The sequence below is a fragment of the Nannospalax galili genome, unplaced genomic scaffold (genome assembly GCF_000622305.1).
Source record: "Nannospalax galili isolate Female #2095 unplaced genomic scaffold, S.galili_v1.0 scaffold598, whole genome shotgun sequence".
NCBI classification, from domain to species: Eukaryota; Metazoa; Chordata; class Mammalia; order Rodentia; family Spalacidae; genus Nannospalax; species Nannospalax galili.
This window is the reverse complement of record NW_008342423.1, coordinates 1597065-1622033: the sequence shown is the minus strand read 5'-3', so window position 1 is coordinate 1622033 and position 24969 is coordinate 1597065. Positions and strand designations below refer to the sequence as shown.

Genomic DNA, 24969 nt, shown 5'->3' with positions numbered 1-24969 from the left:
TATTACATGTCGTAATTAAGATTATATGTATATAATCTTATATAATATATAGTCTTTATATATAGATTATATATATATGTATATATAGTCTTTTTGAGACAGGCTCTCCCTGTAGCTCCAGCTGGCCTGGCCCTCGCTAAATAGACCAGGCTAGCCTCGATCTCACAGATCCGCTTACCTCTACCTCCTAAGTGCTGGGACTAAAGGCGTGTGGCACCCCACCCAGCTCATGTGTGCGTGTGTGTATACACCTATATATGTATAACTATATATTTGAGACAACATCTCAACATCTTCCTGTGTAGTCTAGGCTGGCCTCAAACTTGAAATTTCCCACTTCTGCCTCCAAAGTTCTGGTATTATAGGTATGACTTTCATGACTCACTAAAATACATTTATACAACCAATTATTCGGTTATTTAAAATTCAATTTTAAATAGGACTCTTAAATTTACTTGTGAAATCTGGCAACCCATCTGTCTCTATCTTTTTCTGTTGGGAATGGCAGTGTGCCTTTTTAATCTTAGCACTCAGTAGGCAAAGGTAGGCAAATCTCTGCGAGTTTGAAACCAACCTGGTCTACATAGCACATTCTAGGCCAGCCAGGGCTACTTAGTAAGACCCTGTCCCAAAACCAAACAAATAAACCAGAATATTAGGAGTTACAGGCAATTATGAGCTGCTTGATGTGGGTGTTAGAAATAACCCAGGTCCCCTGCAAGAGCAGTACACACTCATAACTGCTGAGCCATCTCTCCAGCTCCTATCCACTTTGTTTTTTGAGATAGTGTCTTTAACCAGGACATGGAGCTCGCTGATTAGGCCAGGCTGGCTGGTTAGCAAGCCCCAGGGATCCACCTGCCTTTTGTGCATCATCACATCTGGCTTTTTACATGGGCGCTGGGAATCAAACTGAGGTCTTCATGCTTGTGTGGTAAACACTTTACCCAACCCCTAAGTGCAACTTTCTCATACTCAGTTCCTTAACATTTTTTGTGTGTGTTTGATATGCCTTTTAGGACTCCCTTTTCTTGGTTTTATTGAGCTAAAATTAATAACTAATAAAAGACACTCATTTAAAGTGTAGTTTACATAGATGTGCAGAATGTAATAATATGTGTGAAACCATCATCTGAATAAGAACTATAGCCATCATTGGTAAAGGTTTCCTTGTGCTCTTTTGTAATTCTTCCCCTCACCTCCGCCTGCATAACCACTGATTTATTTTCTTTCACTGTGGATTAATTGGCATTTTCTATATTTTATATAAATTGAATTATCTAATATATACTCTTTAAACTGGATTATTTCAGCTTGGTATAACAGTATAATTGTTTTTAATCTGCCCTTCATTTCTTATCTTTATTGCACTTGGGACTCTAGTACCATGTTTAATTAGTGGTGAAAGTGAATGTTTTTGCTTTTTTCCCAACCCCAGAGGGAAAGCATTCAGTCTTTAACCCTTAACTATAACAGATTTTTTTTCAGATGCTTTTTTATTAGGCTAAGGAAGTTCCCATCTGCTCTGGTTTGTTGAGAGCTTTAATTATGAGTGAATGTGAACTCAACACTTTTGCTGTATCTGTTTGGCATGATCAAATGGTTTTTTAAACATTTTATTGACATGGTGAGTGGATATTGTATTCTCAAATAAATGTATCTTTCTAATATCTTGTTGAATTTAACTTGGAATTTTTTTCCAAGGTATTTATTTGCTTGCTAAGGTTTTATTGTTTTTTTTTGTTTTTTTTTTTGAGACAGGGACTCACTGTGTAGTTCACTCATAATCCTTCTGCTTCAGCCTCATGAATCCTGGGATTGTAGATGTGTCACCACACCTGGACTGGATTCTGTCTTGAATGAAACTATTATGTAACTTTTCTCTTAATGTCTTTGAGTGACTTTTGCATGAACATGATTGCTTTTCAAAAGATGATTTTTAGAGTTGTTGATCCAGTGTGTGTTATATGGTATAATAAGAGCATGGTAGCATTTGCATTCTGTAATGGAGTAATATATGGATATATGATATAATATATAATAGGAACAATGCATATTAGCTAGGTATAATAACTACTTAACTAGTTGTTTATACCAACTCCCTTAAGATATATATGTATATATAATATATATTACTCCTCATCCTCTGTTCCTCTTCTTGAGGGAGGGTCTTGCTACATAGACAAGACTGGCCTGGAGCTCTGGCATTTGGTTCTTTTGTGTTGCTCTTTTCTTTTGTTCTAACATCTTGCTGTTTTAATCTTCTGCCTTTTAATCCCAAGATTCATTCATTTATTCATCCATTCAATTTGAGCCTTATGTACAAGGTAGTGCTAGATGCTAGGAAAACAGCAAACAGAGTTGCAGGCATAGTGGCTGTCTTTAGGAAACTCATGAGCTATGGAGCAGTCTGGTCATCCCAGTTTACCACTTTAAGGGACCATTACTAGTCTACAAGTTGCTGAGCACCTATTTTCTCTTGACTAAGGAACTTGTTTTGGGTATACAAGAGAACCTGAAGAATTTTCCTGTACTTAGGAGTTAAACCTCTTAGCTCATTCTTGGCTAGGCTTTGCCTTTCCTGGGCAGTGTAGGAGTCCTGACCACCAAGTCCAGATCCATTCACTAAATGTTCATTTGAACAATTTTGAAAGATCAAACAAATTTATATAAATCATACAATTTCTCCATACTTCAATAAATTCTGTGTCTTTAAAAAGACCCTTACTAGGCATGGTGATGCACACCTGTAATCCCAGCTTGGACTACATAGTAAGATATTGTCTCAAAAAATGAAAACAAGGGCCTTTGAGATGGTTCAGTTAGTAAAAGTGATTGTTCCATAAGCTTGATGACCCAAGTTCGATCCCTGGAACCATGTAAAGGTGGAAAAAGGAGGACTAACTCCACAAAGTTGTCATCTGAACTCCGTACATGTACCATGGTGTGTGTGTGCGTGCACGTGTGTGTGCATGCACACACACACACAAATAAAAATAATAATAGTTTTGGGGCTGGAGACATGGCTCAGCAGTTAAGAACACTGGCTGTTCTTCCAGAGGACCCAGGTTCAAATCCCAGCACCCACATGGCAGCCAACAGCTGTCTGTAACTCCAGTCCCAGGGAATCCGACAGCCTCTTCTGTCCTCTGCAAGCATTGCATGACATGGGTGCACTTACCTACATGCAGGCAATACACACATATACATAAAATAAAAAATAATAAAATATTTTTAAAAATAATAACAGTTTAAAAATGGGTGGGAGAGATGGCTCAGAGGCTAAAGGTACCTCTTACCAAGCCTGACAACTTGAGTTCGATCCTTAGATCTAGAACCTGTGGTATAAGGAGAGAACCACCTAAGAGTTGTCATTTGGCTTTTGTATGTGAGGTGCCTGTACCTGCCCCCCCCACAATACAAAAATAAAACATAAAAACAAAAATTTAAAGCAAGGAGCTAGGGAGATGGCTCAGCAGGTAAAGGCACTCTTGGCCAAGCCTGAGAATCTGGGTTTGATCCCCAAGGTCCATATGGTAGAGGGAGAGAACCAACTCTCACAGGTTGTGCTGTACCCTCCACATGCACATTGTGGCAAGTGTGTGTGCACACACATACACATATACACACAAAATAAATAAATGTAAAAACTTTAAAAATTTAAATTAAAAACAAAAATAAGCCGGGTAGGGTGGCGCACGCCTTTAATCCCAGCACTTGGGAGGCAGAGGTAGGCAGATCTCTGTGAGTTTGAGGCCAGCCTGGTCCACATAGTTCCAGGACAGCTGAGGCTACAGGGAGACTCTGTCTCAAAAACAAAAACCAAAAATAACAAAAGATATCCTCAATCTGGACTGGATAGGTTAATCCTTGAACAAAAATGGCTTTTTTCAGGACCTACTGAGTGTATAAATATATTGTGGTAAACTTGAAAACAAATGGATTAAGATCAGGTAAACTTCATGTTTTAAAAGTTTATACAAGGGGGCTGGAGAGATGGCTCAGCAGTTAAGAACACTGGTTGTTCTTGCAGAAGACCCAGGTTCGTATCCCAGCACCCATATGGCATCTAACAACTGTCTATAACTCCAGTCCCGGGGATCTGACAGCCTCTTCCGACCTCTTCGGGATTGCAGGACATGAGTGCACTTACCTACATGCAGGCAATACATGCATACACATAAAATAAAAATAATAAAAATTTTAAAAAAGTTTATACAAGCCGGGTACGCCTTTAATCCCAGCACTCGGGCGGCAGAGGCATGTGGATCTCTGTGAGTTCAAGGCCAGCTTGGTCTATAAAGCTGAGGCTACAGGGAGACCCTGTCTCAAAAAGACAAAACAACAACAACAAAAACCCAAAAGTTCATACAGGGGCTGGAGAGATGGATCAGCGGTTAAGAGCACTGGCTGCTCTTGCAGAGGACCTAGGTTCAATTCCCAGCACCCACATGGTGGCTATGAGCTGTCCTTAACTCCAGTTCCAGGGGAATCCATAGCCCTCTTCTGACCTCCGCAGCATTGCACAACACAGGTGCACCCACACACATGCAGATAATACACTCATACACATAAAATAATAAATAAAATATTTTTTTAAAAAGTTGATACTATGCACTAATATAAAACAGGGGGGCTGGAGAGATAGCTCAGCCCTTAAGAGCACTGTTTGGTCTTTCAGAGGACTGGAATTCAGTTACCAGCAACCACATCAGGTGGCTCACCACTGCCTGTAACTCCAGCTCCTCAACACCTCTGTTTTCTGAGGGCATCCACACACAGATACATACATAAACACATAATTAAAAATAAATGGAAAGAATTTTAGAATAAATTATACATGGAGATGATATAATTTTTATCAATATAATATTAAGCAAAAAGTAAGGTCCCAAAGAATATATACAGCTTAATGCCCTTTCATATTGCCATTTTAAAGAAAAACAGATTTTTTTGACTTTTTTTTGAGACAGGGTCTCCCTGTAGCCCCAGTGTCCTGGAACTCACTATGTACACCAGGCTGACCTTGAACTCACAGAGATCCGCCTGCCCCTGAGTGCTGGGATTAAAGGCGTGCGCTACCACACCCACTGTAACAACCTTTTTATAAAGTCAAACCACAAACTTCTTTTAAGCAAATTTATTCATTTTAGGATTTTGGTTTTGTTTTGTTTTTATTTTTTTGAGGCAGGGTCTCCATGTAGCCCAGGCTAGCTTTGAACTCACTATGTATCCAAGAATGACCGTTAACTCTTGATCCTACTGCCTTTATCTCCCAAGTGTTGGGATTAAAAACATATGTCTAGCTAACAAACATTTTAAACTTGCCTAGCTAACAAACATTTTAAAATAAACTTTAAAGGAACAGATAAATGCAAAGAAACTAAGAAGGGAAACAATGGAGTCATATATAAGGGCTTTAGAAATAATAAAATATGATAAAGTGTTCAATTATGGCCTCCAATCCATTTTAGAACAAAATAATAGATGAATAAACTTTCAGATTACCAAAAATATACATGTAGACTACCAAATTATTCTTAAAGCAATTTAGAGTGTTACCTTTGGGGGAATTTAAAGTTTAAATCCTAAAGTTCTTGGATGATAAGATAAAGAATCTTGAGGAAAGTGAGTGGTGGCAGGTGCCTTTAATCACTCAGGAGACCGAGGCAGATGGATCTCTGAGTTCAAGGTCAGCCTGGTCTACATAGTAAGTTCCAGGCCAACCAGGGATACACAGTGAGACCTTGTCTCAAAAAAAAAGTGAATTTCAAGCATTTGTAGAAATGGAACAGAAGGTAGTGAAGCTAAATGACTGCTACTGTCCCTTTTTTTTTTTTTTTTGGTTTTTTTGAGAAAGGGTCTACCTGTAGCCCCAGCTGTCCTGGAACGCACTATGTAGACCAGGCTGGCCTTGAATTCACAGACATCCACCTGCCTCTGCCTCTTGAGTGCTGGGATTAAAGGCGTGTGCCACCATGCCCGGCTGAAAATTATTTTAAAAAATATTTTATTTACCATTTTTATTTTATGTGTAAGTATACCATGTACCACATGTAAGTATACCATATGCATGAAATGCTCTCGGGGCCAGAAGAGGGCACTGGATCCCCTGGAACTGGAGTTACAGATGGTTGTTAGCTGCCATGTGAGTGCTGGGAACCCAACCCAAGCAACACATGTTCTTAACTGCTGATCCATCTCTCCAGCCCCAGAGAATTACTTTTTAAATATTTATTTTATTGTTTTATTTATGTGTATGTTGTGTGTCTGTGTGCATGTATGTTTGGGTACCTGAGGAGGCCAGAAGATCCCCTGGAGCTGGAGTTACAGGCTGTTGTGAGCTGCCTGATATGGGTACTGGGAACTTAGGTCATCTGGAAGAATAAGTACTCTTAACTGCTGAGCCATCTCTCCAGACCCTAAAAAAAAAAAATTTTTTTTTTGATACAGGGTCTTACATAGTCTGACTAGCTTTGAACTGACTAGAATGTACCTTGAATTTCTGATCCTCCTGCTTCCACCTCCCATGTGCTGACATTACAGGTATGTACCACTATGCCTAGTTTATATGGTGCTGGGGACTGGACCCAGGGTTTCTTGCATGCCAGGCAAGCAAGCACTCCAAACTGAGCTACCCCAAACTAAGACTGGAAATTCTTGCAAACCATGTTATTTTTAATAGTCATTAGTTTTTCATGGAGTTGTCCTTGATCTCTTTCTCATTCTCACTTGCCATAGCCAGTCCTTCTTGTTGCCTTAATATCGTTAGAATCTTAACCTTGTTTTTTCCAGCCACTGCTCTAGTTTAGGTCCAGCCTTGCAAATTAGCAACCAGGGGACGACCTTCAGTCTGCAGATAAGTTTTTCTTTGCCTGTGCAATGTTTAAATAAAAAAGAAAGTTGCTAACATTTAAAAATTCAGAAATTGTACTTAAAAAGGCAGATTCTAGCTCTTTTTGAAAAATACAGTACCAGCCGGGCGTGGTGGCACACGCCTTTAATCCCAGCACTCAGGAGGAGAGGCAGGCCAATCTCTGTGAGTTCAAGGCCAGCCTGGTCTACATAGTGAGTTCCAGGACAGCTGGGGCTACAGGGAGACCCTGTCTGAAAAAGTCCCAAAAAGAAAAATACAGAATCAGCAACCTAAGGTCCATATGTGCACTTGACAACATTTGGTTACAGCTAAGGTGAGAGATACTTTTCTTTTTGGAATGGGCTGAAACTTTCCAGTTCAGAATTCCTGCCATGCTCTGTTGTTTCCGGCAGCTGGCTCACTGCACTCTTGAATTACCAACAGACTCAGGATTTCTGGCCTCTATTCTTCTACCCTTACCCAATGGGATACCCATTTCATCCCCTCTCCAAATTGTCAAAATGAGCTTTGTAAGGTTTGATCAAATCACTTGATTTTCATGTCCTTGAAATGTTCATTGTTTTATGGCTAAAAGTCCAACTCTAAGTGTCATTTCATGACATGGTCTGCCTGTGCATTCCACAGTTCACATGTGGAGGTCAAAGAATAACTTTCAGGAGTCAGTGTTCTCTCCTTGCTTTCTTCCCCCCAATTCCTTTCTGAGTTTTACTGGTGTCAGCAGTTCCCAAACCAGCACACTTCCTTTTATCTGTCATAGCTGGTCTGTCCATCTTTTTCTTCCCCATTTTTTTCTAGTTAACAATTACCTTTAAAAGAGCTCTGCTTGGCTTTGGAGGTTTAAGACTGTAACCTCAACACTCAGGAGGCTGAGGTGGGGGTTGGGAGAAATCCTGAATCTGAGGCCAGCCTGTGCTACAAAATGAAACGGGGTCTGGGAGAGATGGTTCAGTGGTTAAGAACACTTGCAGCTCTTGCAGGCATCCTGAGTTCAGTTCCCAACACCCACATGGTGGCTCACAACCGCCTGTAACTCCAATTCTGGGGGATCCCATTGCCTCTTCTGACCTCCACCTGCATACACACACACACACACACACACACACACACACACACACAAATCTTTAAAAATAGAACAAAAACTCGTGCCCTGACATCAGTCCTTCTGAAGACCTTCCATTAAAGCCTTGCCTTTCTGCTGGTCTTCTGCCCTTCAGTTTGTGAGCGCTTCGTTTAAATACTTGAGATTTCCAACACCAAGTGTTAAATCGGGGTGAACTGAAGAGAAGCAAATCGAATTCGGATTAGACCAGTTTTATTTCCTAGCTTAACCTCTGACTGAGTCCGATTCTCAGGGACAAGTGTGGCAGGCGTGCACCCTCAGATTCCTGACTGTAGTTGGCAGGAGCTTTCGATCCTGGTTCGCTGACTGGGCACACTGGTCTTTAGCTCGGGGCTCAAGTCAGCGTACTCAGCTTTGGATCGGGTAGGGCTGTGCATGCTGGGAGCGGCCAGGTCTTCCCAGGGTTTGCTGGGAGTTGTAGTTCTTGGAGCCGGAAGTGGGGGTGGCAGGGGCAGAAACCACAGCTGAGACAGCAGCCATTGGCGCGGACGCCGCCCGGGTGCAGCGTGTTATTCCGAGCCCACCTGCCCTGGGTGCCTCCTCTGCCCCGAGGGTGCCTCGGGCATCCTGGCGGCCGAAGCGGCCCGGAGCCTCTCCAGCAAGGGGGAGGCCTTGTCCCGGATGCGGCCCGTGGGTGCGGGAATGGATCTTGGAGGCGGCGGGGAGCGCCTGCAGGAGGACAGCAGGTGGGCTGCGAGCTGTCACGAGTCGGGGGATGGTCCCAGGCAGCCGAAGGCTTGGGGCTGGAGAGCACCAGGTGCCTGGCTAGGAGACCTGAGAACCACTGCTGCGGATGACTTGGGAAGAATTTCCCGAGAGGAGGGACAGGCAGGGCGTGGATAAGGATGAAGGAGGGGAAGGGTTTAGTGAGGGAGGGTGGTAGGATTCCTTGAGGGCAGGGGAACAGAAAAGTACGAAGCGCAGATCCTAGACTGCTAGGAAAGAGATGACTGGACTGAGAGTCTGGGAGGAAAGGACTGAGTGCTGTAGTGAGATTTTATAGGCCAAAGTCTATAAAGGACAGGAGGCAAGGTTGGTGCCCTGCCTTAAAACCTTTGACAGCAACCCAGTCCCGTTTTAAGAGGGTGATGTAAGAATTTTGAGATCAAAGGTTTTAGGTTATGATTGACCTAGCAAGGTGAGGCAGGGATGAATGTGGGCGAGAAGGCGAGCAGGGCCTGTGGATGCAAAGCCAGGAAGAGCCCTGGGTGTGGGCTTGCTGAAGAGAACAAAAATGTTGTGCATGTCCTTTGTCAATGGGATCCCTCTGTCCTGAGAAGACCTCTGTGCCTTTTCATCTTCAAACCTTTCACTTCTTTCCCACAATGCAAATTAAGCAAGTTCACATTTATATGAACTATTGTCAGAAAGTCTTACCTTGTAGAAATGGGGTTTACATTTTTTATTTTTTAATTAATTTTTTTAAAATTTTATGTGCATGAGAGTACTGCCTACATGTGTGTAAGTGTACCCATGTCGTGCAGTGCCTTCGGAGGTCAGAAGAGGGCATAGGATCCCCTGGAACTGGAGTTGTGGTTGTTAGCCACCACATGGGTGCTGGGAATCGAACCCAGATCCTCTGCAAGAGCAGCCAGTGCTCTTAACTGCTGAGCCATCTCTCCAGCCCCTTATTTTTTAATTTTTTATTCATAAATTAGAATTGCTTTGCAAAGATTCTCATTAGCTACAGCTATTTGATAACCCAAAAATACAGTTAGTGTAGGAAAGAGGATAAATGTTAACATTTTTTAGTTACCAGTTTTCCAAGTAACGTGTCTGTCCTGTTTGACATTTTTTAATTTTTTTTTGTCTTTTTGAGACACGGTCTCCCTGTAGCCCCAGCTGTCCTGGAACTCACTATGTAGACCAGGTTGGCCTTGAGCTCACAGAGATCCACCTGCCTCTGCCTCCCAAGTGCTAGGACTACCCGACTAATTTTTAATTTTTAAAATTACATTTATTTGTGTATTGTGTGCATGTATACATGGTCAAAGTACAACTTGTAGGAGTTGATCCCTCTTTCACCGGGTGGGTTCTGGGGATCAAACTCAGGTTTCATACTTAGTGGCAAGCACCTTTACCCATTGAGCCATTTCTCCAGCCCAGATGTAAGATTTTAAAGTCTGTCTTGGCTGTATGTTCATTTGGTCTCTGTAGAGGTATGTCTCCTTTTTAGGGTTTGCATCATTAATAATGGGTCTTAGATTTGGGAGTGTAGCTCAGTAATAGAGTACTTGCCTAGCATGCAGGAGGCTCACAGTTCCATTCCCAGCACCACAAGAAAAACAGTAAAAGCAGGTCTTAACCTCTTCAGAGATTGGAAGGTCCAAGCTGCCGCAGAGGTATGGTTTAAGGAAGTCTTTCTTGACATTTAGACATAATTTTAGATATAATGATGGTCTCAGGATAAGCTGAGGTCCAAAGACTACAAACAAAATAATTTACCTTAAAATTTCTTCAGTGGAGAATTGAAATGTACTTGAGTAAAGATTTCATTGCTATTAAGAGACTCTACTTTTATGACTATGGCCTGCTCAACAAAGCTCGGACTACTAGATCTTTGGAGTCTTGTCTGAGGTCTCTGAATGATGTGTACTAAATGAAACCAAATATCTTACTTCCCTTTTTCACTGTTCAGTTTCTGCTTATGTATATTTGACTATTTATTCTTCCTCCAGATGTCTGAAATAGTTTATGTAAAGTGTACCCTGTGAATGCCAAACAAGCTTAGGGTTATTTTGGTTTTCCTGTGCTGCTTCATGTGGGGCAGGCTGGGTCAGATACTGAAGTTCAGTTTTCTTCCCCATTTTGCTGGAGCTGCATTAGTTATTTATTTCACCAGCACTTATTTACTATATGCCAGGCACTGTTTCAAGAGTGTTACAAATGTTGCTTAATATCTTAACAATCATATGAGGTCAGTACTACAATAATCATCACTTCATAGATCAGGAAACAAAGGCATGGACAGGATAAGTAACTTGCCATGGTCATGTGTGGAATCCCTGGTGTAACTGGAACTCAAATCCAGCCACTTTTAAAACCTACTCTGTGCTGCCACCCATATGATAATAGTGACAAATATACATACTAGTGTTCAATTCTATACTATTCTGTGCCTATCATTTAGGCCAGCAGGACAAGTCCTTTGTAGGCATCTTTTCCTGTCAATTACCCCTTTTATATCTGCCTTTTAACTAGAATGCTTTAATCAAAACAATTTCAACCATGGAATTTTCCCCATAAAATCAACTCAAATTGTTGTTATAGGACTGATTTCTGTTGGAGGCTGGTTAATTCAGAATGTGTATTTAATGAGGCTTCATGGTACTGATGGCCTCCATAGCTCCAGATAGACACTGGTAAATGCATGCCTTATGTGTAAGAATTGAGGTATTATGACTGGGTCACTGAAAACAACCTTTTTATGGCCACTACAACACCCAATTTAGAAGGTCTCCTTGATGAAATGGCTTCATTTTTAATCATGAAGTATTAAAACCTTTCAATGAAAGCAGTTGATTAAGTGACATGTGTAAGCTTAAAGCCACCAAGAGCTGTTTTGTTTTGATGTCAGTTAATAGCATTTTCCACTCAGTCAACCAAGCCAGCGCTCCAGAGTGTGAAATTTCAAACCTCTCTCTTCATTTCTCATATCAAAAGCTACATTTGAATCCTAGCTTGTTACTGAATCCCATCTCATTGAGGCCTATTCTTCCCAGCTGAGAGATTTTAAGAATTCAACAAAATAATGAGCTCAAGTTCGTCACAGAATGCCTGGTGCAATGAGTTGTTTTTTTCTGCCTAGTCTCTGTTTTCTTGAAATACCTTAGGTATGTTATCCACAGGTTACTGTTTGCAATAGTATACTTTGTTCTTCCTATCTCCCTGGCTGCTTTATCTAAGTTAAGCACATTGGTAATTGGGATGTTGACCCAGCTCTTAACTTCACCTTAGGAGGAATGTGCTTACATCGTAGGTACCCTAATTGTTTTCCATATGCTTGACTATCTGCTGGCAAAATGCCATAGTACTTTGGCATGCTGTTTATCTTTCCCTAAGGTTTCCTTAAATGCCAGTTTGGAAATTGTCTTCTGAAACTATCAAATAGCTATATGCACTGCCCAGTTTTCTTGGTACAGTGTCTCATACTGAATCAGAATTTAATAATGTATTTTTTTAGTGACTCTGGACATTCATTTGACCAAAATCTTCACTTCCTCTGTCCTCAGTCCTAGTTTGTAGCATTTTTCTCTTCAGTTAACCAAGCCAGAGCCTCAGAGTACAACTTGATATTTCTCTTCTTTTTTCCCCTATCCAAGCAGTCACTAAGTTCTGTGCCTTCCATCCCTGGTATTTCTTTTGAATTCTTTCTCTTTTTTCTAATCCATTTCCAGATACATTTCTAACAAGTCCAGAGTTTTCTACTTTTAGGCATTGCTAAATGTTGGTGTTCAGAGTCAGGAATTTGCCCCTGTCTCTAATCTGTTTCTGGGTTTGTTAGTTTCATTGTCAATCAGACTTTCTACAGGAAAGCCTTAGCAACTCCAGGTTGGGCAGTCTCAACAATAATAACAAAAAGGATGCTGTCCAGTAGCTCCAGCAAGAGCAAAGGCTCTGGAGCTGATTGATTTCTGTTCTTTTTACAGTCGGGATATGGAATATGCTGCTCAATTGGGCCTAAATTGTGTACTAAATACTGGATCCGAGGGGAGGGTAAGACCTTAGAACTTCATTGACCAAAGTGAGTAGTAGAAAGTGGTTTCCTTGTTGAAAGTCAGTGTTCTCTTTTCAAAATAAAAGGTCATGAATTCTGGGCTGGTAAACATTCACTGCAGATTTGTATTATCTCACAGTGGAGATTATTTTGGTAACCACTTAACTCATCAGCCTGTCTGAATTTAGTCTTTCAATTCTAGTCTCCATACTGCTACTAATTGAATTTTTTCAAAGACAGTCACTACAGTATTTTGCTCAAAGGTGTTCACTGGTTTTCCCCTCTTGCCTGTGTGTACCTCTGTGTGTGTTTGTTTGTGTGTGTATGTGTGTGTGTGTGTGTACAAACAGTGGAATTTTTTTCAGCCACATGAAAAGTGAAATTATGTTGTTTACAGGGAAATGAATACAACTGGAGATAATTGTATTAAGTGAATTAAGTCAGTCTCAGACAATTATCACATTTTCTCTCAACTTTGGGTCCTCCACTTCATAGATACATAAAGTCATGCATATACTGACAGTGTGAAAGCAGAGGTGGAACTGTCTGGGGGGCTCATGGGAGGGATGGGAAGCGGGGAGGAGTCGGGGAGAGGAGAATGCTCATGGGTGGGAAGGGAAGAGGAATGAGGGAGGGAGAATGCTCATAGTACATTATATTCTTGTATGAAAACGGCCTTATGTAGCTCTATGTACTAAAGAAAAAGAATATAGAATAAGATCTAGAATTCAGCAATGAAGAACAAAAAAGAAAATAGAATACAGTCCACTTCCTTACACTAGTGTTCCATGTCTTCTTCCCTGTGAAGCTTCTAGTCACGGAACCAAGGCATTCGGCCATGACCTTTCCCAGCATTCTCACTCTTCTTGCACACTTCGCAGGGCTTCCCGATTTGCTGGAAGAATTTAGTCATGCTTTAAATGGCTCTTCAGAAGGCCTTCCTGACTTGTCTGCACTTCTATAATACCCTTTCTTCCTATTCATTTATCATGTATTCATTTCTCTTTATCTCCTATTTCCCCTTCTTTCCCTTTTTACTTTGATCGTGCTAAGGGTTGACAGTGCATAATAACTGGATGTAAAGTATGATGATCCCATCATTTAAATATTTATTTTGTTTTTATTTTGTGTGTATGAGTGTTTTGCCTGTATGTGTAGATAAGTGCACCATGTGTATGCAATGCCCATTGAGGCCAGAAAAATTCCTCAGGTCCCCTGGAACTGGAGTTATGGATGGCTATTAGAGAAAGCATGCCTGCAGATATTGTTTATTTCCTCCTAGGTATTAAGATTCTGCCATTTAAGAGACAGAGCTGGCCAATGGTTAGGTTCTGCTGAATTTTCACCTCGGAGCTGAAAAACTGTACAGTAAAGTTTTTTTTTTCCCTAGCAGCATATTATTTCTTTAAGAAGCAGCATAAAGCTGGGTGTGATAGTGCGCATTTAATCCCCCCAGCACTTGGGAGGCAGAGGCAGACAGATCTCTGTGAGTTCAAGGGCAGCCTGGTCTACATAGTGAGTTCCAGGCCAGCTTGGGGCTACAGGGAGACCCTGTCTCAAAAAAGAGGCAGCATAAATATCTAATCATATAATCTACAAGTTAAATACTATGTAATTAAAAGCAGAATAGCTAGATAAGAAGAAATATTAAACCCAAATAAAGTGCATGAGTCTCTTGCTCCCTCAGTGCTACCAGTAATTGTTTCTCTTAATTGTGTTTTTCTGTGCCTCTAGGAGGAACCCATTCTTTCTAGGAAAACACTTTCTGGCCTTAAAAGTCACAGGGGCTTGCCTGGTCATCCCTTCAGCATAAGAAGCCCCTTTGACACTTTAGTGCTTAAAAAATCTTTATGGTACTCTCCAGTTTCTTTTTTGCTAACTTGGTTTAAAATTTTTTTTAATTTTTAAAAAATTTTATGTGTATGAGTGTATTGCCTGCATGTATGTGAGTGCACCCATGTCGTGCAATGCCGCGGAGGTCAGAAGAGGGCTTCAGATTCCCCTGGAACTGGAGTTAAGAACATATCGCATCCGCCATGTGGGTGCTAGGAATCGAATCCGGGTCCTCTGCAAGAGCAGTTAGTGCTCTTAACTGCTGAGCCATCTCTCCAGCCCCCTTGGTTCAAATTTCTGACCCTTTATTAATTGCTAGTGTCAGAGAACACATCAAGGTCTGTGTGTGTGTGTGTGTGTGTGTGTGTGTGTACGTGCGCGCTTTAACATGCTGTCATAGCATAGCTTTGGAAATTCTTTTTGATTAAAGTTTTCAATTTTTTCTAGTATTTCATGTGGCTGTCATACCTCTACCTCTGCTTCAGACATCAAATCATTACTTGACTTGGTATAACCTGACCTTCAACTGTGATCTCAGTAATGATATCCATCTTAGATAAATGGCATGCTGTGAAAGGGATATGCTGAAAAGCTAGAGAATTTTCCTTCTGCTTCTAAAAGGAACATGTGGGGCTGGGGACATAGTTCTGTTGGTAAAGCGCTTGCTGCATAAGCATGAGGACATGAATTCTACCCTTATGTTAAAAAATATATATATGTAAATAAAAGCAAACAAACAACCTAACAGGTGTGGTAGCGTGCACTTGTAACGCCAGCTCTGGGCATGGAGAGGCAAGCAGATGCCTGGGGCTTGTTGACCAGCCAGCCAGCCTAAACTAATCACAAGGTCCAGGGCCCAGTGGGAGGCCCTCTCCCAAAATACAAGGTGAATGACTCCTGAAGAGCAGTACCTGAGATTGACCTCTGGTCTCCACACACGCAAACATACACGTGCACACATACACACACATATACATACACGTATACACACATGCACACAGAATGTTTGGGGACTGATAATTTGCCAATATGTATTTCTTATCTTGAATCTCGTTTTACAGTTGCATAGTAACTATATTTATGATTTATCATGTATTCTACTTTTTAATTTTTTTTATTTTTTTGGTCTTTTTGAGACAGGGTTTCCCTGTAGCCGCAGCTGGCCTGGTCACTATGTAGACCAGGCTGGCCTTGAACTCACAGAGATCACCTGCCTCTGCCTCCGAAGTGCTGGGATTAAAGGCGTGCACCACCACACCTGGCAATATTTTTTATTTTTATTATTACATATATGAATGTATTGCCTGCATATAGGTAGGTGCATCCATGTTGTGCAATGCTGTGGAGGTCAGAAGAGAGTGTCAGATCCCCTGTGTATTAGTCACTTTCCATGTCGCTGCAATGCCGACACTGTCCAAAGCAATTTATAGAAGGAAGAGTTTATTTGATCTTATGGTTCCAGGGGAATTACGGTCTGTCATGGCAGTGAGGCAAGGTGGCTGGAGGTGGCTGGATCAGGAGCAGCAGAAGCTAAGCACTCACATCATCATGCAGGCACAGGAAGTAAGCAAGAGCAACTGGAGATCTGGCAAGGCTTAAGAACTCTGTAAGCCCACCCCCAGTGACCTGCTTCCTCCAGGATAGCCACACCTAAAATCTCCCAAAACAGCGCCATCATCTAGGGACAAAATGTCCAAACACTTGGAGCCTATGGGGGACATTTTCATTCAAACCACCACACCCTGGAACTGAAGTTAGGACAGTTATTAGCTGTCATGTGGGTGCTGGGACTCAAACCCAGGTCCTCTGCAAGGGAATTCAGTGTTCTTAACTGCTGAGGCAACTCTCTAGTCCCTATTCTGCTTATTTTTTATGGTTATCTATTCATATACTACTTTTGAAAGAAGTAATTTTTTTTTTTTGATCTGTGTCCCTTCTTATTGCATTTGACAAGCTAAGACTGAGTTGATATTTAGGAAAACTCTTTTACCCCAGATAGTCTTGAATCACATTAGTAGTTTTTAGTCCTCTTTAAAGAAGGACCATTGACAAAATCCTCCCACAAGAAGATAGGGCACTATATTCTGAGACTGGCTTTTTTATAAGTTGATGAAAAAGATTCAACTAGAGCTTGGTGTAGTAGCATATGCTTTTAATCCCAGCACTCGGGAGGCAGAGGCAGGGGGATCTCTGTGAGACTAAGGCTACTGTAGTCTGCATAGAGAGTTCCAAGCCAGCTGGGGCTACAGGGAGACCTGTCTCAAAAAAAAAAAAAAAAAAAAAAAAAGAGAGAGAGCGAGAGAGAGAAAGAAAAAAGGAAAAGATTCAGGTAGAGATGTATTGTCTGTCTTTTTTCTGTTTATGACAGCTTTATCAGTCTTTCTGCTAGATGGCCTAGTTCCTCCTTGGCATAGAAGGGCACACTTAGAAAGATATACTTCAAGTTATGTGCGTGTGCACGTGCATGTGGGTGAGTGAGGAGGCCAGAGGGATAGGATTCCCTGGAGCTGGAGTTATGGGCTGTTGTGAAGCTGCCTGATGTGGGAGCTAGGAACTGAACTTTTTGGGTTCTCTGGAAGAGCAGGAAGTACTCTTAACTGCTGAGCCATCTCTCCAGCCCCCAAAGATGTACTTTTTAAAAAAATATTTTATTTATTATTTTTATTTTACATGTATGAGTGTGTTGCCTGCATGTATGTGAGTGCACCTGTGTCATGCAGGACCTCAGAGGTCAGAAGAGGGCTTCGGATTCCCCTGGAACTGGAGTTAAGGATGGTTCGTAGCCATCATGCGGGTGCTGGGAATCAAACCTGGATCCCCTGCAAGAGCAGTCAGTGCTCTTAACTGCTGAGCCATCTTTCCAGCCCCCAGAGATGTATTTTTGTTTGTTTTTTTGAGACAGGGTCTCCCTGTAGCCCCAGCTGCCCTGGAACTCACTATGTAGACCAGGCTGGCCTTGAACTCACAGAGATCCACTTGGCTCTGCCTCCCAAGTGCTGGGACTACAGGCGTTCACCACCATGCCTGGCCAAAGATTTTAATTTAAGGTAAGCAAGGGAAATTGTTCTGTATACTTGCAAAGGTGACTGTGCCAAGATCTTCTCTCAGCCTAATACATTTTCAAACGCTTTGACTTTGTCCTGACAAAGGTTATATGTGAATACAATCTGATACTATCTAAATAATTATTACTGTATAGGCTAGCAAAATTTGATCTTGCTTGTTAAAAATGTTGTTAAAAAATAAGGTAGGGCCTGAAGAGATAGCTCAGTTGGCAAACTGCTTGCCTTGCAGGCAGAAGGACCTGAATTCAATCCCTGCACCCACATAAACATGCTAGGCATAGTGGTACACATTTGTAATCCCAGTGCAGGAAGTGAGGGGTAGCAGTTGAGGGCATAAGAGGAGAATCCCTGGGGCTTGCTAGACAATCAGTCTAATGTAATTGGTGAGCTACAGGCCAATGAGATCTTGTCTCAAAGGTGGTAGACAAAGTTTCTGAAGCTGTCCTGTGGCCTCCATGCATACCCACACAAATACATGCACCTGTACATGCATGAAAACATGCACACACATACACACACACACATACACAAGTATATAGAAAAGATACTTACTTGATTTTTTTCCCTTTATCTGCTTACTTCTATCTGAGATTCAATCATAAATGGATTAAACCTAACCACTCTATGGGCTTCAATTTAATTTGGTATTTCAACTCTGAAAATATTTATATCATGGGCTGAGCATGGTGGCACACCCTTCTAATCCAAGAACTCGGGAGGCAGAGACTGGATTTCTCTAAGATAGAGACCAGTCTGATCTATATAAATAAGTTTCAGGCCAGCTGGGGCTACAGGAAGACCGTGCCTCAACAAAACAAAACAAGCAATAAAATTTATAGTTAGGATAGAGAATTCTCAAAGACATTTACTTTGCGAATGAATTTTAAAAGTTTACTTCCAAATGAGCATACCCGGACTGTAGACTGTCTGACACACCATAGAATGAGTCACATGTTTTGTAACTTTGGCATCTTAGGGACACTTTCTTATGGGAAATGAATGTTCTTTAACTTCGTCCAGAGGAAGTTATTAGTAGATATGAATGCTTGAAGTTTCTAAGATTTTGGTGCTCTTTGTGAAAGCAGCCCCCAGGATGATAAGGTATTTGATTTCTGTTCCCTGCTGTTCTTTAACAGTTAATGTTGAGGGGTAGATACAATGAGTCAAAACACAGATAATGTGGTCACCCTTTGAGTCATACTAGCTATTAGGCCTGTAGGACTTGATTGTAGGTTGTTGGAATGTGAAGACTGTGTCAGTCAAAATAGATAAGAGTTGAGTTAATTCTGAAAAAGCATAGGAGATGCAGTCAGTGAGCAAAAATTGGCAGTCAGTTGGCCTCTGACATGACAAATCCTCATAGTATAAAAATAAATGGCATTTTAATGACTGCCTTAGTCCTGTGGGCATTTTAGATATCTTCAGCTATTTCTCAGGACAGATGTAGGAACAGAACAAGAAAAGTATGGTGACTTAATTTTTTTTTTTTCAGTCTTTTTGAGACAGGGATTCCCTATAGCTCCAACTGGCTTGGAACTTACTATGCAGACCAGGCTGGCCTTGAACTCACAGAGATCCACGCCTCTGCCTCTGCCTCCCAAGTGCTGGGATTAAAGGTGTGTGACACTATGCCCAGACAACTTGATTCAAAAACAAAACAAAACAAAACACAGGTTGTCACAATGTAGCCTTTGCTGGCCTGGAACTCTCTTTGTAGTCTAGGCTGATCTTGAACTGTCTCAGCCTCCTGAGTGCTGGGATTATGGGTGTGAACCATTATGCCCAGCTGGTGATTGAAATGTTTAATTTTACAAGGTTAAGGAAACGTGGTATCTTCCAGTTCAAATAAATCCTGTTCACAGGACCTTCAGAGCAAAAGACCAATCCACCTGGCCCTGCCTTTCTAGATGATTCTTCTAACCTACGTGTATCACTACTTTTATCTGTGGACTTTGTTTTCCTTTATTCACCCACTTTTCTAAAATTGTTTAGAAAATGTGCAAAAAATTAGCATTGCTATTGATAGAAATGGTTCTAATACAGGATCATTTCCTTATTTGTATTTACATGTTATAAAGTAGATTTGTTAAAATTTCCTAGAGAAATCCTGACTGTTTCCTATGGCTACCGTGGAAAGAAAGGAAAGGACAGTGTATTCAGTGGAGCGATGGGGGCCAAAGAGGTGGAGTCTGCTATGCCATCTCCTCATGCTGTCCTCACCATGGTTCAGTACATTCAGCTCCTTCATTCAATTGCAGTTATTTTTGAGGGGTTTTAAAAATATTTTATTTATTATTTTTATCTTATGTGTATGGTGTATTGCCTGCATGTATGTAAGTGCACCAGTGTCGTGCAATGCCCATGTAAGTCAGAAGAGGATGTTAGATTCCCCTGGAACTGGAGTTATAGACTGTCATGTGGGTGCCCCAGTTTTGAGGCTTTATTGGTTAAAAGCTGTCCAAAGAAAATACCAGGGATTTAAGAAGGGTCTTTGAAGACAATCTAGGGCAGCAGTTTTCAATCTTTGCCTCTGAAGTACATCAAATAGTCCAGAAAATGAATTTATAGCCAACTGGTTTGGGGACATGTCCCAAGTGACAGTGCAAACAAAACTTTTTTTTTTCTTTTTTCTTTTTTTTTTTGAGACTGGCTAGCCTGGAACTCATGATATAGACCAGGCTGACTTTGACCTCACAAGAGCTCCATATACATCTGCCTCCTGAGTGCTAGAATTAAAGTGTGTGCCACCACACCCAGCAACATTTTTGCTTTAACGTTAGCTTAAAAATCATGGAGGGAAAAAAGTCATGGGTAGATTGGGGATACAGCTCGGTTGGTTGAGTGCTTGCCTAGCATGGGTTCTGCTGCTAGTACCACATAAAACTAGAGCTAGTAAAACACACCTGTAATCTCAGCATTGGGAGGTAGAAGCAGGAGATCACAAATTTAACATCATCCTGAGCTGCACAGTGAGGTCAAGGCCAGCTTGGAATATGTGAGACCCTGTCTCAAAAAGAAAAAAAGAGGCTGGAAAGATGGTTCAGTGGTTAAGAGCACATACTGCTTTTGCAGAGGACCCAAGTTCAGATCCCAGCACCACATCAGGTGGCTCACAACTATCTGTAACTCCAGCTCCAAGAGATCCACCCCCTCTTCTGGCCTCCACAGGCAATTGAATTCACATGCACAAATACACACACAGACACATAATTAAATATAAATATAAAAAAAAGAAAATGGCCTGGAGAGATGGCTCAGCGGTTAAGAACACTGGTTGTTCTTGCAGAAGACCAGGGTTTGAATCCCATCACCCATATGGCAGCTAACAACTGTCCATAACTCTAGTTCCAGGGCATCTGACAGCCTCTTCTGTCCTCCACAGGCATTGCACGACACGGGTGCATTTACCTACATGCAGGCAATACACACATGCACATAAAATAATAAAAAAATAAAACAAGAAACTACAGGCAGTTTGTATTCTTATCCACTATTTGTGTTATGGTGTGTGTGTGTGTATTTGAAGCACCTTCCATTTTTTATAGGCTGTACATAGTACTTGAAAATGTAATGAATTTGTGGGGGTGTGTTTGTTTCTCTCTCTCTCTCTCTTTTTTTTGGTCTTTTTGAGACAATTTCTCCCTGTATTCTCCGTGTAGCCCCAGCTGGCCTGAAACTCACTATGTAGACCAGGCTGGCCCTGAACTCACAGAGATCCACCTGCCTCTGCCTTTCAGGGCTAGGACTAAAGGCTAATGCCACAAGCCACACCCCCATTTTGTTTCTCTTTTGTTTGGTAAAAGATTTCTAATTGTGGGTGAGTAATCTTTTTTGCGTATCTATTTAGGAGTGGATTGCACTCCTAAAATCTCAAAGAACCACAATGTAACATACCATGTAAATGTGAGAGCTTTTTTTCCTTTTTTATTTTTTTTTTTTAGTTTTCTTTGCAACTTTGGTCCTCTCAAGTTGAGTCTTTTATTGAAGTGAACAATTAATAGAGGGATTTTGGAATGTGGAGTAGGAGGAGAGTCTTTTCTTTGACATGTATGATCAGGATCAGATACAAGATTAACCATTGGTATAATTTCAGGAGGGAGCATTGGCAGTTGCTGGGTAATTTGAAGACTACTGTGGAGGGTTTGGTGTCAGCCAACTGCCCCAATGTCTGGTCCAAGTATGGTGGCCTGGAGCGGCTTTGCAGGGACATGCAGAGCATTCTATATCATGGGCTCATCCATGACCAGGTATGTAAAACTTTTTTTTGTCTAATTGACTGAATCACTTGGAAATAAATATTTGCATTAAATTGGTTGGCAGAGAAGATATGAAGACCAATGATTTGTGAGTTGTTGAGGGCAGAACTGAGGAGACACGGTCTGTGTGTGTGTGTGTGTGTTGTGCAGAAATGTTCAGAGCTGGAATTACAGGCAGTTATAAATTGCAAACCACCTGATATGGGTGCTGAGAATTGAACCTGGGTCCTCTAGAAGAATAATATGTGCTCTTAACCACTTAGCTATCTTGCCAACCCCCAAGAATTCATTTTTGAAAAACATTTAAAAACTCTAGCAAGTATGAAAGGGCCTACTGAAAACAAGAGGTAAAAAGATAGAAAGGTTAGTGTGAGTAGTTAATGGGAAGGACACATCTAAGAAATAATCCTAAATTAAAAAAAATTTATTATTTTTATTTTATGTGTATGTGTGTATTGCCTGCATGTAGGTATGTGCACCCATGTAGTGCAATGCCCGCAGAGGACAGAAGAGGCTGTCGAATCCCCTGGAAATGGAGTTATGGGCAGTTGTTAGCTGCCATGTGGGTGCTGGGATTCAAACCTGGGTCTTCTGCAAGAACAGTCAGTGTTCTTAACTGCTGAGCCAATGCTCCAGCCCCAATAATCTTAAAATTTTTAGACTATCCTTTAATCATTACTTTGTAGACAACTGGTTAATGTTTAGGAATGACAGTTTTTGTGCTCGCCGGCTGTGGCTGCTCTCCTCCAGCTATGGCCACTCTCTTGCTCTCTTAGTTCCTCCAATCAGTTGTCCGGTCCAGACCCCAGGGCTGGTGAGGAGTCTGCACCAGCATCGCCGCATTCAGATGCAGGAGACCAGGTTCAGTGACATCTGCTTTATTGCAAGGAAGTACGGGCTTATATAAGGGTAATAGTCCACTCATAACAAAGCATATGGGATCCCTTTTTAGCATGGCAGACTAGTATCCTATTATAATCTAGTGGGCCAGATGCCCCATTGGCATGATAAGTTTCAGTTTCTAAACAGGAAGCAATGCATTCCAGCATGATAGGTATGTAAGGCAAAAGGCAAAATCAGTCACAAGATTTTCCACAACAAGTTTTGATTATTTTCAGTACAAACTTTATCAATGTTGATTTAATTTTCCTTCAAATTGTTCAACATTCTAATAAACTGAGTTTTGAAAATGAGTCCAATAATAATTGGTTTTGCTTTATCTTTAACATTTACTCCATTTGCATTGTTTTAAATACAGTTTCTTGTTCTAGATAAAATTGTCAGTTATTTGGGTTTAGTATCCTCCACTTAAAAATTAAACCTCAAGGGGCCAGACATGGTGGCCATGCCTTTAATCCCAGTAGAGGCAGGAAGAGCTCTGTGAGTTCGAGGCCAGCCTGGTCTACATAGTGAGTTCCAGGCCAGCTGGGGCTATAGGGAGACCCTGTCTCAAAAAGACCAGAAAAAAAAAATTAAACCTCAAGGGGGCTGAGTGATAGCTGTGCAAGCATGAAGACCTGCATTCTGTCCTCCAGACCCACAGTTCCACATTTAAAAAAAAAAGCCAGGTTCTGAGGATGTGGAGACAAGTGAAAGAAACATTGAGCAGCAATGGTCTCACCTTTTTGTTGTTGTTGTTACTTTTTTATTTTTTGTTTATTTTAAGAGTATATTTTATTTATTCTGGGCTGGAGAGATGGTTCAGGGGCTAAGAGCACTGGCTGCTCTTGCAGAAGGCCCAGGTTCGATCCCCAGCACCCACACAATGGCCAACATCCTTCTGTAATTTCCTTCAGTTCCAGAGAATTCAGTGCCCTCTTCTGACTGCCACAGGTATTGCATGACATGGGTGCAGTTACATACATGCAGGCAATACACTCATACATAAAAAATAAAAAACTAAAGTATTAAAAGAGAATATATCTTATTTTTTGACAATTTGATACATGTATTCAATATATCTTTTTCACTTTTTATTTTTATTTTTAAAAAATATTTAGGGGCTGGAGAGATGGCTCAGCCGTTAAGAACACTGGTTGTTCTTGCAGAAAAACCAGGTTCGAATCCCAGCACCCACATGGCAGCTAACAACTGTCCATAACTCCAGTCCTAGAGGATCCAACAGCCTCTTCTGACCTCCACAGTCATTGCACAACACGGGTGCATTTACCTACATGCAGACAATGCACGCATACACATAAAATAAAAATAAATAAAATAGTTTTAAAAATATTAAAAAGTACTTACTTTTTTATTTTATGTATATTAGTGTATTGCCTGCATATAGGTAAGTGCACCTGTGTTGTACAATGCTCGTGGAGGTCAGAAGAGGGCATTAATCCCCTGGAACTGGATTTATAGATGGCTGTTAGCTACCATGTGGGTGCTGGGAATCAAATCTGGGTCCTCTGCAAGAGCAGCTGATGCTTAACCATAACCATTGAGCCATCTCTCCAACCCCTGCATACAGCATATCTTGATCATATCCAACTTTTCCTCTTCCTCCCATCTCCCTGAAGACTCCCTATTTTTTCTCTCTGTTTCTTTTTTTCTTTTCTTTTTTTTTTGACCTTTTTTTTTGAGACAGTGAGACATGTTCTCCCTATAGTTCCAGCTAGTCTGGAACTTGCTATATAGACCAGGCTGGCCTAGAACTCACTGAGATTAAAGTATGTGCCACCATGCTGGCTTGTGCTCTCTCTCTCTCTCTCTCCATCTCTCTCTCTCTTTTCCTTTCCTTTCCTTTTTCCTTTCCTTTCCTTTCCCCTTCCCTTCCCTTCCCTTCCCTTCCCTTCTTCCCTTCCCTTCTTCCCTTCCCTTCCCCCCGGCCGCGGGACTTTCAACGGGGTACCTGGAGTGAGGAGTGGGGATTGAATGGGGCAAGAGACACAGAGAATGGAGACAAGACAGTGCTCTGATCAAGTCTCCTCTATTGAACGTCTGCACAAAGCTTTTATAGGGAAGCAGAGGGCGGAAGAAGCTGGGCGGGTAAGTTCCGCTGTTTACCGCACATTCCACAGCCAGACCATAGGCAAGATGTTTTTACAGGATAAGGAAATTTACAAGGTTGAGGCAGAAAAACATGTTTTTCACAAAGTCCT

General features: G+C 41.4%; 1 protein-coding gene across 3 annotated transcripts in view; it reads left to right on the top strand.

Moving 5' to 3' along the window:
* Positions 1-8414: 8414 nt before the first annotated feature.
* The window catches only part of Rubcn (rubicon autophagy regulator), a 78621-nt gene continuing 62066 nt past the window's right edge, over positions 8415-24969 (top strand). For 2 of the 3 annotated variants that reach the window (XM_008838554.2, XM_008838553.2), the window contains exons 1-2: positions 8415-8683; positions 21706-21859. In XM_008838554.2, coding sequence (XP_008836776.1) covers positions 8619-8683; positions 21706-21859 — 219 coding nt within the window. In that variant the 5' untranslated portion in view covers positions 8415-8618. The remainder of the gene's footprint in view (positions 8684-21705; positions 21860-24969) is intronic. The other variant, XM_029566165.1, reaches the window with a different exon arrangement.